Source organism: Danio aesculapii, chromosome 4, assembly GCF_903798145.1.
Source record: "Danio aesculapii chromosome 4, fDanAes4.1, whole genome shotgun sequence".
Classification (NCBI taxonomy): Eukaryota; Metazoa; Chordata; class Actinopteri; order Cypriniformes; family Danionidae; genus Danio; species Danio aesculapii.
Window position 1 is genome coordinate 57,930,192 of NC_079438.1, and position 15,611 is coordinate 57,945,802.

The 15,611-nt window shown below is 34.1% G+C and overlaps 1 protein-coding gene across 1 annotated transcript; it reads right to left on the minus strand.

The window, feature by feature from the left end:
* Positions 1-496: 496 nt before the first annotated feature.
* Positions 497-15,611, minus strand: LOC130223558 (sialic acid-binding Ig-like lectin 11). Its single transcript, XM_056456400.1, has 9 exons — positions 15,455-15,611; positions 14,743-15,057; positions 13,671-14,036; positions 13,220-13,570; positions 12,741-13,004; positions 8,459-8,743; positions 3,499-3,586; positions 2,913-2,979; positions 497-1,018 (listed from the first exon to the last, which is right to left on the minus strand). Exons 1-9 carry the CDS (start codon positions 15,609-15,611, stop codon positions 719-721), a joined length of 2,193 nt encoding a protein of 730 aa, XP_056312375.1. The 3' UTR covers positions 497-718.

The following is a 15,611-nucleotide window of genomic DNA, read 5'->3' on the forward strand; positions in this document are numbered from 1 at the left end:
CATAAAGAGTGAATCATCTCAGACTGGTTTCTTGAACATGACAATGAGTTCACTGTACTCAAATAGCCTCCACAGTCACCAGCTCCCTTAAACTCTGAAAACTAAACTGACACTGTTTCAGTTCACTCTAATCTTCTATGTTAAGCTGATTTGACACAATCTACATTGTAAAAGAGCTATAGAAATAAAGATGAATTGAATTGAATCTCAATCCAATAGAGCACCTTTGGGGAGTAGTGAAACGGGAGATTGGCATCATGGATGTGCAGCCGACAAATCTGCAGCAACTGCGGGATGCTATCATGTCAATATGGAGCAAAATCTCTGAGGAATATTTCCAGTAGCTTGTTGAATCTATGCCATGAATGATTAAGGCAGTTCTGAATGCAAAAGGGGTCCAACTCGTTACTAGTAAGGTGTACCTAATAAAGTGGCCAGTGAGTGTATATCTAAGAAATCAGGTGCAAAGTTATTTAGCTTGTTTTAAAGGAAAAACCCATTTAATTTTGGCATAATATTTCTAAAAACAAAAACAATATTTGTAACTCGTCTATAAAATGCTTCTTGATTTAAGAATTTTTAGATATTTGGACTACAAACAAAACAAAAACTTTAAGTAAGAGCATTTTACATTTACTTCTGATGCTTTTCTGTATATTTTATAGACATTTTCTGCCAAGAAAGAAGAACAATTGATGCTATTAACACTGACTAACCTTTAATACAGCTTCATGTTTTCATAAATCACTTCTTCAGATGGTGTGTTTTTCTTCGCATTGCGTGTGTCTTCAGATGGTGTGTTTTTCTCAGGTGTGTTTGTGCTGTCAGGTGTTGTGTGTGCATTCGCAGGATGGAGTCGGACTGTGGCATATTCTTCAGTCAGTGTGGAAAGTCCTCTGATTTCTCCTGATGGCGGCTCCATGTTGGTGAAGTCAATGGAGGAATAATGAAGAGTTGCTGATGTGGGCAACAGCAAGCTTTTATCAGCACACACACACTGACCATTAGACGTGACGGCCTGACGAAGAAGAAAAACCCAATCACAGCTGAGCGTCTTCTTTTGAGGACTAATAATGTGTGTTTAAATTCATATTAACGTTTTATTAGTCACATACACACTCATGCACTGTACAATATGAAGTGAAATGCTTACAGTATATGACTGTCTGTGATCTTATATAACAAGATTATCATTGAGAAATAAATGATGGAATCAAATAAGAGATAAAATAAAATAGACAAAGCTTAGATATATTTATATATATACTTATATAGAGTAATATAGAAAAAAAACTAATATAAAATATATTTTAAATACATTATATACAATATAGTCAGATTAATATTAGATCGCTAAATTGTTAAACTTATTTTATTTTAAAATAAAATGAGATAAAATAAAATAAAATAGAAAAAGCTTGGGTATACGTATTTTTTTAAACTACAATATTGTTATAGATTAATAAAAAGTTACATTTTATTATTGACTAATTAAATGAATAATAAAAAGACTAAACTTATTTTATAATGGAATAAAATGAAAGATGAAATAAATATTTAGATATTGAAAATGTAGTTATAGAAAAAACAAATATTAAATATATATTTTTATATCTAGCTATACAGTATAGTTATAGATTATTAATTAGATATTTTTATAATGGAATAATTAGAGATTAAATTACTTATTATGAAATAAAATAATAGATATGATAAAAAAGGTAAAATTCTAGATACAGATATAGTTAACAAATATAAAACATAAAATCTAGCTATACAATATAGTCATAAATTTATATTAAGTTAAATTTTTTATTATGGAATAATTAATGTAATAATTAAAACACAACATTTTATTATGGAATAAAATAAGAGAAACTTTAGATATAGAAAATATAGTTATAAAAAAGAACAAACATGAAGTGTATGTATATATATAATATTATATAATATATAATAATTAGCTCTACAATAGTTATAGATTCACACTATACTTAGGTATATTTTTATTAAGGAATAATTCAATTGCTAAACTTATTTTATTATGAAATAAAATGAAAAAAGTGATAAAATAAAATAGAAAAAGCCTTGATATAGAAAATAGGGACAAATATAAAATAGACTTTAAAAACCAGCTAAACAATATAGTTATAGATTAACACTATACTTAGATATATTTTTTATTATGGAAAAATTTTATTAATAATTAAAATACTAAACTTATTAACATATATATATATATATATGGAATACAATAAGAGATAAAATAAATATTTAGGTATAGAAAATATAGTTAAAGAAAAAATAAATATGAAATATTTATATTTTAATATAGCTACACAATATAGTTTTAGATTATACTTAGTTATATTTTTATAGAATAATTAAGAATTAAATTACTAAACTCATATTATTATGAAATAAAATAAGAGATACGATAAAATAGAAAGATTTTAGATATAGAAAATACAGTTATAGAAAAAAGATTAAATATAAAACATATTTTAAAAAGACTATACAATACAGTCATATATTAACACTATACTTAGTTATATTTTATTATGTAATAATTTAAAAATTAAAATACTAAACCTATTTTAATCCATAATAAAATAAGTTTAGTATTTTAATCATTTGGTATAAACATGGTTATAGATCAGCGCTGCTCAACCCTATTCCTGGAGATCTACCTTGCAGATTTCAGCTCCATCCCTGATCAAGCACACCTGAACCAATCAATAGGACCTGAAGCAGCACTTGATAATTACAGACAGGTGTGTTTGGTCAGGGTTGCAACTGAAATCTGCAGGAAGGTCGACCTCCAGGAACAGGGTTTCTGACCCTGTTGTAGATTAAGGCTAAAATAACTGAAGTGAAATAGATTTTAACTACACATAAATACAACAACTCACCCTTTGAGTCAAAATGAGTCCAGATGAGTCGTCTCGAGTGCTTTCGGCAAGTTTTCTATACTTTTTTCTGGAAATGACCATCAGAAAATTCATTATTAGACAAAATCGTCATCAGAATCACAAGTCCTCCTCCAGATAAAAGCAGATGTCTCGTCAGATATATTCATCTTTATGTCTATAGCACTTTTTAATAATAATAATTGTTCATTTTAATCTAATAGCTACTAATTTGAGTCTAATTTGTCATTTTATTACACATTTATTTTATTTCTGTTAATATTAAGTAATAAAAATGTATAATTATTAAAACATTATGTTGTTTTTCCCTTAAATTAAGCATATTTTTGTTATTTCGCTGGCAGTGTTTTTGTTTTAGGCTAAATTTAAATGCTGTTTCAATATTTTAATACTTAAGAAAAACTTTACTTAAATATATATGTAATACTTAAAAAAATACATTTTAAATACTATTTAAATCTTTCAAAATTAACACTGCTCTGTATAAAATGGCAACTGCAGTTTCAGCTCAGTGTGCATTGAAGCTGTTTAGTGATTGTGTTCTCTTGTCCTTGTGTGATTTACCCACCGTTGGTTGCAGACGGTCAAAACACAGAAGATGAGGATGAGCGATGCTCCGATGGCGAATCCCAGCAGCACACATCCAGTATGAAGACCTGGAAAACAGAAGGTCAGAGGTCAACACATTCACACACAACCTCATGTGGAAACAACAAACTTACTGTAGAAACTGAACTGCAGGCTAGTTACGATTAAATAAGAGATATATAGTTAAAATTCATATTAAATGCAGTTGTGCAGAATGTACTTGACAAGCATTTATGCCCACATAACAAAATACTATAGTAATTCATAGTAAATTCTGTACCTGAATTGATCTGTTGTGGTGATTCTATAGTTGCAACAGTAACACAAGAACTATATTAATATAATCAAATGACCCAACACTGCATTTTCTACAACTATAGAGTATAGTATACTACAATACACCATTACTGTACTAAAAACTAAAGTAAACTACAGTGTTTATTTCAGTTTATCACTATAGTTAGAGTATGCTTTCATTAACAGAGTTGTAGATACTGTAGTACAGTTGTTGTATAGTAGATAGTTATATACGGTGTAATATATTTCACTATGGTATGGTTCAGAAACACTGTAGTATTTACTTCACTACAGTTTTGTTCATGTTGTTAAGGAAGTGAAAGAATGTATTGCTAATGAAACATGAGGTGAATAATTTGCACTTTGGTACATTTCAAGCAACACTTTAATACCCAATAAAACACTACCATTAATAGTGCTTTAAATGTGCTGGATAAAACATCATACATCGCAAACATTGTATTACAGTCCACCTTTTAAATACAGATTTAATTGTGAGAGTTCCCCTTGTGTTTTCCTACAATTCTAGAAGTGTTTTACCCTTGTGTTTTCTAGATGTTTGTCATTCACTAAAGCCCTAAAATGAAGCAGATATGTTTAATTTTAATCCTTAAATCTTTTTTGCATAAAGAAACAAGTTATCTTCATCACAAACTCTGTAAAAGGCTAGTTTTCCCCGTCATTTTAGACCTGTAAGTCAACATGAGGGTTAAGAAAAATTACTCATCAGCTCTCTTCAAGTACCCTTAAATGACATTTATGCCATCGATATTATTAAGTGGACTAAAGATGCACTGTTCATGTTTCTGCATGAAATTACAGTTACAAAACTGATTTTATATACATAGAAAGCATATAAATACTGCTTCAAGATTTCAAATAACCTGTAAAAATAAAATGATTATATATTAATGATCAATATTATAATAAATATTTATTTATTTTATTTGACATGGACATCACAATTACACTGGACAACCAAATGCATTTGTTTAAGTGTTTTAGCAAACTTGCTAATTCTCAACAGCTGTCCACAGGAGGCTTGACAAAGTTGACAAAATGAAACTATAATAAAAACATATACACAGCATCATATTTCTTTACATAAAATTACTGGAGCAAAGGCAACATGATCCAACAAACTAACTATATTTACTGTATTTACAAACTATCTATTTGTGCAAACACTGCTGTTTTGCTTTTAACCACTTTTTAAGAACACTACTAAAAATATTTAGATTACTTTCTGATTTGAAGCCAACAGGTCAATCATTCCACAGTTTGGCTCCCTTTACAGAGAAAACAGACTGGCCAAAAGAGGTCTTACACTTATGCACGAGACAGTCACCATTAGCAGTTGCCCGTGTGACTCTGTGAGAGGCTTGATGTCTACGTTGATTATATTACTTTGCATTATAAAGAAAGACTCTATAGGCATTACAGGTTCTTCATGGAATCACTGTTGGCTATAAAGGCACTTTCAAGAGTTCACACTTGGCTGATGATTGATTATAAAGCGTGTTTGGCATGCTGTCCTGAGAGAGAGCCCTGAGCTCATAAGATCCTCGAGCACAGGGCTCCCTCCCGTTGCAGGGCAAGAGGGGAGCTTGAGCTCAGCTAGATCTCCAAACTCCCCTGCTCTAGTAGCTAATGAACAGATAGTGACTGCTATGAAGAGATAACTACTTACTTCGAGCGTGACTATGGTGCCGATTTGGATTAGTCACTTAACTAAAATTAAGTTGCATGTTTTTGGAGGGTGGGAGGAAACCGGGGGGCCCAGGGGAAAACCCGCGCGAGCACGGGGAGAACATGTAAACTCCACACAGAAACATCAACTGGCTTGGTAAGGACTAGAGCCAGTGATGTTCTTTCTGTGAGGCAACAGTGCTAACCACTGGGCCACTGTGCCACCCATCTAGGAAAGGAGGTGGAGTAGGGGTGGAAGGGGGGATTCTTCAAAACGAAGATGGCTGTGATATGGAACTCAGGGTATTTATAGTGGCTTAGAAATCGTCTGATTGGTGAATCATGCGTTAACTAATGCAGGACCAGCTGTGGTCAATCATAAGCACGTGATCCTCTCGTAATTAGTTTATAAATAAACTTCACTTATTTTTGTCTGTGTGTGTTGTGTTGATCAGAGGTTTAGAGTGTCTGTGAGTTGCAGAGCTGGTCAAACCTCCATTTCATATTTTAAGAGCACTAATAATGTGTGTGAGGAATTAATGTGCGGATCTACAACTTTGATAAAGGCATGATAAACTTATAATCTTGTTAGCTTTTTAATGTGTATTTTGTGTGTTTTTGTCATGATATCCAGTCAGTGTACGGCTTTTGCTGTAATCTGTGACACTCTTTACCACAGTGGGTGTGTGAGGTGTGAATAGTTGAGGATGTCAGTTTCCAGAAAAAAGAAAAGTTGTTGAAGAAAAATATTGCTTTGTTTTCAGAAATAATAGATCAAAATTAAGTGAGTTTTTTCATCCAATAAGCTACACTAAAAGAATCAACAAATATTTATGCTTTAACTTATTGTCATGAGTTAGATATTGCTTGCCGCTATTAGCAGGTTTGGCTTGCTGTCCCAACAGAAAACCCTGAGCTCAGAGATAATATGCACACAGACTTTTAATTTTCAGCCAGCCCTAGGGCTTCCCGTGTACGGTCTTTCCATTATAAAATCGCCACATTTAAGGTGTGTTTTTTTAAAAAATCAGTGATCTTCACTGCCTGGTTGATACACAATATGAAGTGAGTCTTAGGCCAGACAAGAAGTACTGCATTAAATTACATTTCCCCCCATCATGTCTTTAAAATATGACAGTACCTCAGTATTTTCAATAGAGTTTCTGCACTTGCTGACGGTTGCTTCACCAACTAAATGAAGTCTTTTTAACTGAATGTATATGAATGTAAATGATGCTGTAAAAAAACTGTATGAAATTTAACATAGTCACATTAGGCTTTCACCGGATGTTTATCATTGGCTGAAAAACACTAGCTGTGCACTAGCTGAGCCCAGGGCTCTCGCCAGGTCTTTTAGCATGTAAGGTGGTCCGAGATCAGGTCATTCTCGAGAGCTCCCCTACACTGTAAAAATAATATGATCAATTAGTCCTGACAGCATATGTTTTAGGTCATTGTGACTTTGTAACCAAGTTAATCATGTTTATGCAAGCTGTTTTAAGTCAGTTTAACATAATATAAGTTCAATGGACTCATCAAATCAAATTAACCTGAATCAAATTAACCTTTTTAAGCAACCAGGATTTTTTTTACAGTGTAGTATAGAGGGAAAAGGAGGAGATGGGGTGGAAGGGGGATTCTTCCAAAACAAAGATACGGCAATAGGGTGACATTGGTCTATTTATAGTAGGCTTGGATCAACCTGATTGGATTATTACTGGTTATGAATGAGAGACCAGCCGCGATCAATCATATCATGTGCTCCTCTCGAAATTGGCTTAAAAACTTCACTTAATAAGTTAACCAGGTTTCTAGCTATTTTTTTGTCGGTTTAATTAATGTAAGTAGATATGACTAGAAAAGTTCATTTGATTCAGCTTAAAATATGTAAGGCAGCAAGAAGTGTTTTACAGTGTAAATAATCTGCCAATGGGGCAGGGCTGGCCGATATTGGAAAAAACATACATTGTGATATTTAAATTTCCGATTTATTTAGCAGTTTTTCTTAATAATTTAGATTGATTGGGGTGATTTTGTAGAGGCGCGCATAAAATATAATCAACAAATCTGAAGCATAGACAAATGAAGTAGAGCAAATATACAAATGATACAGAAATAAAATAACCAAATGTGCAAAAAAGCAGTAGTCATCATTGTGTAAATAATTAAATACAATTCATTATTGCTAAAGCTGCAAACGTAATATTTCCTTGTGCCCAAATACTTTAAACTTGCTTAAAATGTTTACACAGGCCTTAAAAACACAAGCTATTGATAATCTTTGAATTTATTACGGTTAAACTTAAATAACCCCAAAACTCTCATGTGTTCTGAACTGTTGTACCTGCTCAACTATAATCCTGACTCCACATTGCACATCCCCTTTGTGTATTCACACATTGCGATATTAATGCTTAAACTATATATTGTGCAGCTCTACAATGGGGTAAGAAAAATAATCTTGTTTTTTGGTTTGAAATAAAATAAAATTTGCTTGCCCCCCCCCCCCCCCCCCCCACTGCTTTAGCTCATTTTAAGGAAAAGCTTTTTAGATTTAGACTAGAAAGTAGTCAAGCATTCTTTGCAGAGTTGAATTTGTGAAGAGTGTAAATGTCAAACGCTGCTGTGAAACAACAGTTTAGTCCGCTGATTAATATAGACTGCCATTTCTCAACTTTGGCTCTTCTATATTTTGCACGACCTAAACATCTCTGCTTGGCAAACACTTAAGTGTCACTTCCCTTTTGCCACTTTTTCGCTTGCTATTAATGTATGATTAAATGCAAAAGGGCATGTCATCTTTTTAAATAGATGATTTGTGCATCTGCATCTTTATTAAAGCACATTTTATTAGAATAACCAATTTTTGTCTGACATTTAGCATTGATGAAAATTCAGATTTGGCTTATTTGAGTTGAGATTTTGCGAGCCGGAGCTGCTGTAGTGAATCTGACCTGTGTGTTGTGTTGTGATGTGCTGAAACTGGTGGCTGGCGGATCCGTGAGCGTTTGCACTCCAACACTGCAGCACTGATGAGTCTGAGAGAGACTGACGGATGCTCAGGGTGCTCTCCAAACTCTTGTTTCCTACAGTTTGCTCACTTATCTTCATTTCTTCAGTGGAATTGAGAGCTTTTCCAGACAGACGCCACTGTAGTTTAGGCAGAGGATTCCCGTCAACCTTACAGACGCATCTGAGTGTGTCGTCTCGGCTACAAAAGCTGGAGATTTTAGGTGGAACTGAAAGAAAGAATTTGGTGATAAAGACTGGTGTTTTAGATCCTTTTTTGTTTTGTTTTCAAGTTTTTTTGCACATTTTTAAATGAAGGTGCATTTTAAATAAGCAATATTATAGAAAATGAACATTCTGTTAAATATATATATATATATATATATATATATATATATATATATATATATATATATATATATATATATATATATATATATATATATATATATATATATATATATATATATACTTTTCCTTCACTTGTCACAAACTTTTATGAGTTTCTTTCTTCTATTGAACAAGAAAGAAGATATTTCTAAGAATGTTAAAAGCCTGTAATCATTCACTTCCATAGCAGGAAAAACAATACCATAAAAGTCAATGGGTGCCAACATTTTTCAAAATATTTGTTCAACAGAAGAAAGAATCTCAAATCGGTTTTAAAATGAACAGTGAGTAAATGATGACAGAACTTTAATTTTGGGTGAACTATCCCTTTAAGAGATTAAGCCCTATTTAATGAAATATTAAGCACACTTTAATAAAAATTGAAAACCTTAAAAAGTGACTTTCATAAACATTTCTAATAGTTTAAAGTGATATATTGTCTGAGTTGGTGTTGTATATTAAACTACAAAAACCTTATAGTAAACTGACAATACATTTACTGTTATTTTACAGACTTAATTCTTATAGATAATATTTTTAAATGACTAAAATGTCAATAAAAGTCCCTTTGTTAAACTGTAGAGTTTAATTTTCTACATCAAAAGTGGACAGAGCAGAGATCAACATCCCATAATGCAATTAACTACTGTAAATAAACAGAAAACACTTGGAAATCACAAAATACAGAAATTGAGAGATATCTTTAAACCTAAAAGCAAACACTCAATGAAGTCATATAAGTAAACTAAATAGAAGCTTTAAAACACAATCTGCAGATATTTGTTGTTAAAAGCATAAACTCACTTAATTCAGATCAATATTTCAGTAGACCTAACATCGTACATCCTTAAATGTACTGTATCTTGATTGACAAAGTTAATGAATACATTTTTCTGTGTTTGTTCATGACCAATAATAGAAAGCCCTGTAACTGAAAGCTTAAAGTGTGCTGAAGTAGGAAAGAGGAACACTCGCTATTGTGGTTATTAAAACAAAATTTCCTCTTTATTTTTACTTCAAAATGTCCAAGTAATTCAATGTATTACATCCCTTCTCATTCTTTAATTTACATTTACTTGTGAACAGTTTATACAAATTTTTTCAGTGTCCACTTGTAATTCATGTTAGCATTGTTTAAGTTTAAAGCTTTATAAATCCTCTTTGGGCAATTAATTCTCACACACTTAACACAATAAACACCACCATTAACATCAACTACACAAACAAAAACTAAAGAAGAAAAGAAATATAATATTAATAATAATAATAAACAAAATAATAATAATTTATAAAAAGTATAATAGTAATAAATAATAATCCATTAAGTAACTACATTTCTTACGGAACCGAATTGCTTCAGGCACTAAAGTCTATTTATAGCGAATAATACATGCTTAATTTATTTGTTTATTTGTATACAGCATGAATTACTTTAAGTCTCCACTGTAAAAAAAAAAGATGGGTTTAACCTGATAAATTTGTGTTGAGGCAACATGAAATAATTAAGGTAACTCATTAGTTTTTACAAATTTAAGTAGATTGAACATAACACAATCAAGTTGTCCTAAAAAAACTCAAGAATTGTGTTGTTTCAGCTTATTTTAAAAAAGTTGTTTGAACAAACAACAAGTGAAGCTTATGGGATCACGTGCTTATGATTGCTTGCGGCTGGTCCTGCATTATCCAATTCATGATTCACCAATCAGACGATTCCTAAGCCACTATAAATACCCTGAGTTTCATATAACAGCCATCTTCGTATGAAGAATCCCCCCTTCCACCCCTACTACTCCTCCTTACCTAAAAGGATGGCACGGCGGCCCTGTGGTTAGCACTGTTGCCTCACAGAAAGAACGTCACTGGTTCTAGTCCTTACCAAGCCAGCCGATGTTTCTGTGCAGAGTTTATATGTTCTCCTCGTGCTCACATGGGTTTCCCTCGGGTTCCCCGGTTTCCTCCCACCGTCCAAAAACATGCAACTTAAGTAATTTCTCACTGCTTTCAGTGCAGTTTTTATTGTAAAAATGATTATCTTACATAGTTTTTTGTCTTGTTTCTAGTCCAAATATTTAAAAATTCCTAAATCAAGAAGCATTTTCTAGACAACCAAAAATGTTTTCTGGTTTTAAGACATGTATGTCAAAATAAAGTGAGTTTTCCCTTTTAAAACAATCATCTGCCAATGGGATAAGCTAAATAATCTTGTCTTTCCTATTGACATAAGATTATTCTGCTTACACCATTAAAATCTTGCATTTCAAAACACAGTAGTGTAACTTGTTTCCACATAACATGAGAAAAAAGGGGAACCCAATCCGTTTTTCCATGTGCATGTTACAAACGCAAAACTGTGACACTACTGTGCCTTTTTCATAGCTTTTCTTGCAACTTAACCACAGTGGACTGTCGATACTTGTCAGCCTGCATTTCTTTATAGCATCATGCTCACACTTCATGGTTTTTGCAGCTAATAATGTGAATGTGTGAAACAAAGTGTCTTTGTAAACGGAACATTTTTAGTCGGTGTGGGGTGTTGCATTCAGGGTTGGTAAATGAAAAACTGTTGGTTTGTCCAGTATTAATTTATTAGATTATCAATTATGAGTATTTAATAGTGAGGATCTGTTGGTAATCTGCAGGACATCCAGCATGAGTACTTCATATTTCTAATCTAATCTGCAGGAACGTCCAGCATTAGTACTTGAATTTAATCTGCAAAATGTCCAGCATGAGTACTCAGTAATCTAATTAATAATCTGCAGAGCGACCAGCATAAGTAATTGGTGATTATAATCTGTAGGACTAGCATGTGTACTTGGCAGTCTAATCTGTAGGACGTCCAGTGTGAGTACTTGGTAATTTAATCTGCAGAATGTCCAGCGTGAGTACTTGGTAATCTAATATAATCTGCAGGACGTCCAGTGTGAGTACTTGATAATCTAAACTAAATTGCAGGATGTGCAGTATTAGTACTTGGTAATTTCATCTGCACAATGTCCATCATGAGTACTTCGTAATCTAATATAATCTGCAGGACATCCAGCGTGAGTACTTGATAATCTAATATAATCTGCGGGACATCCAGTGAGTACTTGGTTATTTAATCTGTTAGACATCCAGTGTGAGTATTAGCTAATCTAATTTGCAAGGCATTAAGTGAGTACTTGGTGATCTAAGCTGCAGGACATCCAGTTTAAGTATTTGGTAATCTAATCTGCAGGACAACCAGCATGAATACTTGGTAAATTTATCTGCATGATTTTCAGCTTGAGTATTTATTAATCTACAGAATTCCTTCATGAGTACTTGATAATCTAATGTAATCTGCAGGACATCCAGCATCAGTAGATGGTAATTGAATTTGCAAGATGTCTAGTTTGAATACTTGGTAATCTAATCTAATCTGCAGGGTGTCCAGCGTGAGTATTTGGTAATGTAAAAAATATAATCTGCAGGGCATCCAGCATGAGTACATCATAATATAATCTGCAGCATGTCCAGTGTGAGTACTTGTTAATGTAAGTAAACAAATATGCAGGACGTCCAGCATGAGTATTTGGTTATCTAATATGCAGGACGTCCAATGTGAGTACTTGGTAATCTAGTCTAATCTGCAAAATATTCAGCATGAGTACTTGGTAATCTAATATTCTGGATTTAGTCCAAGTGCACTGGATGTCCTGCAATCCCCCTGAAAAATGCCAAGTACTTAAACTTTATAATTATATGATTACCAAAAGCTCACTCTAAACACTCAGCAATTCGCCAAGTATTTACACTGGATGCCAGAAGATTAAGTACTCATAATATATATCAGTAAAGACTCTTAGTACTTACAGTGGACGTCCAGCAGCACTGATGTGTTCTGAGTCCCATGTTGGTTTTCAGCTCTACAGTAGTATTGTCCACTGTGAGACCGGTTGGTGTTCTTGATCATCAGGTTTGGTTCGGTCTGCACTGGTTTCAGGTCTCCTTTATTGTGTCTGTACCAGCTGTAGTTCACTGCTGGGTTTGCTTCACTGCTGCAGCTCAGAGTCACTGAATGACCCTCCATAATAACACCAGCTGGACTTACATGAGCAGATACGCTTTTAGGAGCATCTGATGGAGGAGAACAGCTTTACTATTTCACAATTTTTTTTTAAAGTCATGCATTATTTCCTAGGTTTAACTTGTAATCAGAAATAGAGAATCTTTAATTTGTACAAGACTCCCAAATCGGGCCCAGTACAGTGGATGACACTGTGTGTATTATCATGACTATATCTCAGATATTTAAAATGACAGTAAAGACAACAACATTACTTAATACTTACACTGAACGTCCAGCAGCACTGATGTGTTCTGAGTCCCGTGTTGGTTTTCAGCTCTACAGTAGTATCGTCCACTGTGTGCCAAGTTTACATTGCTGATGATAAGATTTGGTCCAGTCAGATTAAAGTAGCTCAATGTCAGGTTTGGCTCGGTCAAACTGGTGTTGCTGTTGATTTGGTTTGCTTCGGTCAGGTTGGTGTTGTTGATGATCAGGTTTGGTTTCAGGTCTCCTTCAGTGTGTCTGTACCAGCTGTATTTGACTGCTGGTTTTGCTTCACTGCTGCAGCTCAGAATCACTGAATGACCCTCCATTGCTACACTGTTTATATGAATATATGTTTTTTCTGGAGGATCTGATGGAAGAGAACAGAATTTAGGCCTTATGTATTCAGCGTATTGTGATTTTTAATAATATAACATTGTAAATAAACAGTAATAACAGTTAATACTCACACTGGACGTCCAGCAGCACTGATGTGTTCTGAGTCCCATGTTGGTTTTCAGCTTTACAGTAGTATCGTCCACTGTGAGACCGGTTGATGTTTCTGATGGTCAGGTTTGGTCCGGTCAGGTTTGTGTTGCTAATGGCCATGTTTGTTTCTGTCAGATTTGTTTTGATTAGGTTTGTGATACTGATGGTCAGATTTGGTTCAGTCAGGTTTGGTCCAGTCTGCACTGGTTTCAGGTCTCCTTCAGTGTGTCTGTACCAGCTGTAGTTCACTGCTGGGTTTGCTTCACTGCTGCAGCTCAGAGTCACTGAATGACCCTCCACAATAACACCAGCTGGACTTACATGAGCAGATACACTTTTAGGAGCATCTGATGGAGGAGAAGTGATTTTTGCCATTAAAATAGGTAATGCTTTTACCATTTTGCGAATTAGTAAAAGTCATTAAACATTCAACAGTCAGCATGGGTCTGACATGCTCTTAGGCTAAGATTTTCCTTTAATTGTCTAGAAACTAAACAGCATATGTGGAAATTAACAAAATTCTGTTCAGCAGATTACCAAAAATTCAATCCAAATGTTTAGTAGATGAACAAATACTCTAATAATGCTCTAAATCTTCAATGCATTACTATTTAAAATAGAGTAAATCAGTAAAGACTCTTAGTACTTACACTGGACGTCCAGCACCACTGATGTGTTCTGAGTCCCGTGTTTGTTTTCAGCTCTGCAGTTGTATTGTCCACTGTGAGACCGGTTTGTGTTGCTGATGGTCAGGTTGGAGTAGCTCAGTGTCAGGTTTGGTTCAGTCAGGTTTGTGTTGCTGATGGTCAGGTTTGGTCCGGTCTGCACTGGTTTCAGGTCTCCTTCAGTGTGTCTGTACCAGCTGTAGTTCACTGCTGGGTTTGCTTCACTGCTACAGCTCAGAGTCACTGAATGACCCTCCACAATCACAGCTGGACTTACATGAGCAGATATGCTTTTAGGAGCATCTGATGGAGGAGAACTTTGATCATTACATTGTAATTGACAGCATTATTTATAGATCATCAGTGACTGAAGTAATTCCTGTCTTACACTGAACATGTAGCTGTCGGGTGCTGTGTGTTGTGTTCTGCTCCTGTAAATAGTGTGTTGCAGTGCAGGTGAATTCAGCTCTGTGATGATGCTGAGTTACAGTGAACATCAGATCAGAGTAGTGATGTGTTTGGTTTTTCTGTTCTGTGATGTTTGCATTGATGAGGTGTTCAGGACTGGAGCTCCATGTTAGAGATGATGGAAAAGACGGACAGAAGATCTTAAAGCAGCTCAGAGTCACTGATTTTCCCTCCATCACCTCCATCACCTCCTGCTGATCCTGAAACAGAAGCACTGTGGGATTGGGTGGAGATGCTGAAACACACATACAGATACAGAGCATTTTACAGGATTGCACAGAACATAATTTCATATAACACATTGTACAGATATACACATATACACATTGTACAGTAGTACTTCTTTACATTCATGTTCAGTCACTCTTTCCACATTATTTTGCAATATATAATTTTTTTCCTTTGAATGTTTGACATGATAACAAAAGTACTGTAAGTAGAGTAACAAAGTACTGTAAACATTAACTATTAGCACTATGAGCCATTTGTATTGATTGATAATAAATGAAAATAAAAATGACCAGCCTAAATCTAAAACGGCATCATCAGACTTTTTTGTCCAGGTGAAAATACTGATAGCCTCTCTTGTTAAACATAAGGTGGACAGAAGCAGCATGAACAATGACACTCACCTCTGACGACAATTTCAACTTGGGAGAAAATAGGTTTTTTATAGCTATATTTCAGTCCACTGCTGTCTTCTATTCTGAAGAAATATGAGCCATTGTCTGTTAGTTTGAGATTATTGAAGCGAGTGCTGCAGTTTTTCTCTGTAGGTTTGCCAAACAT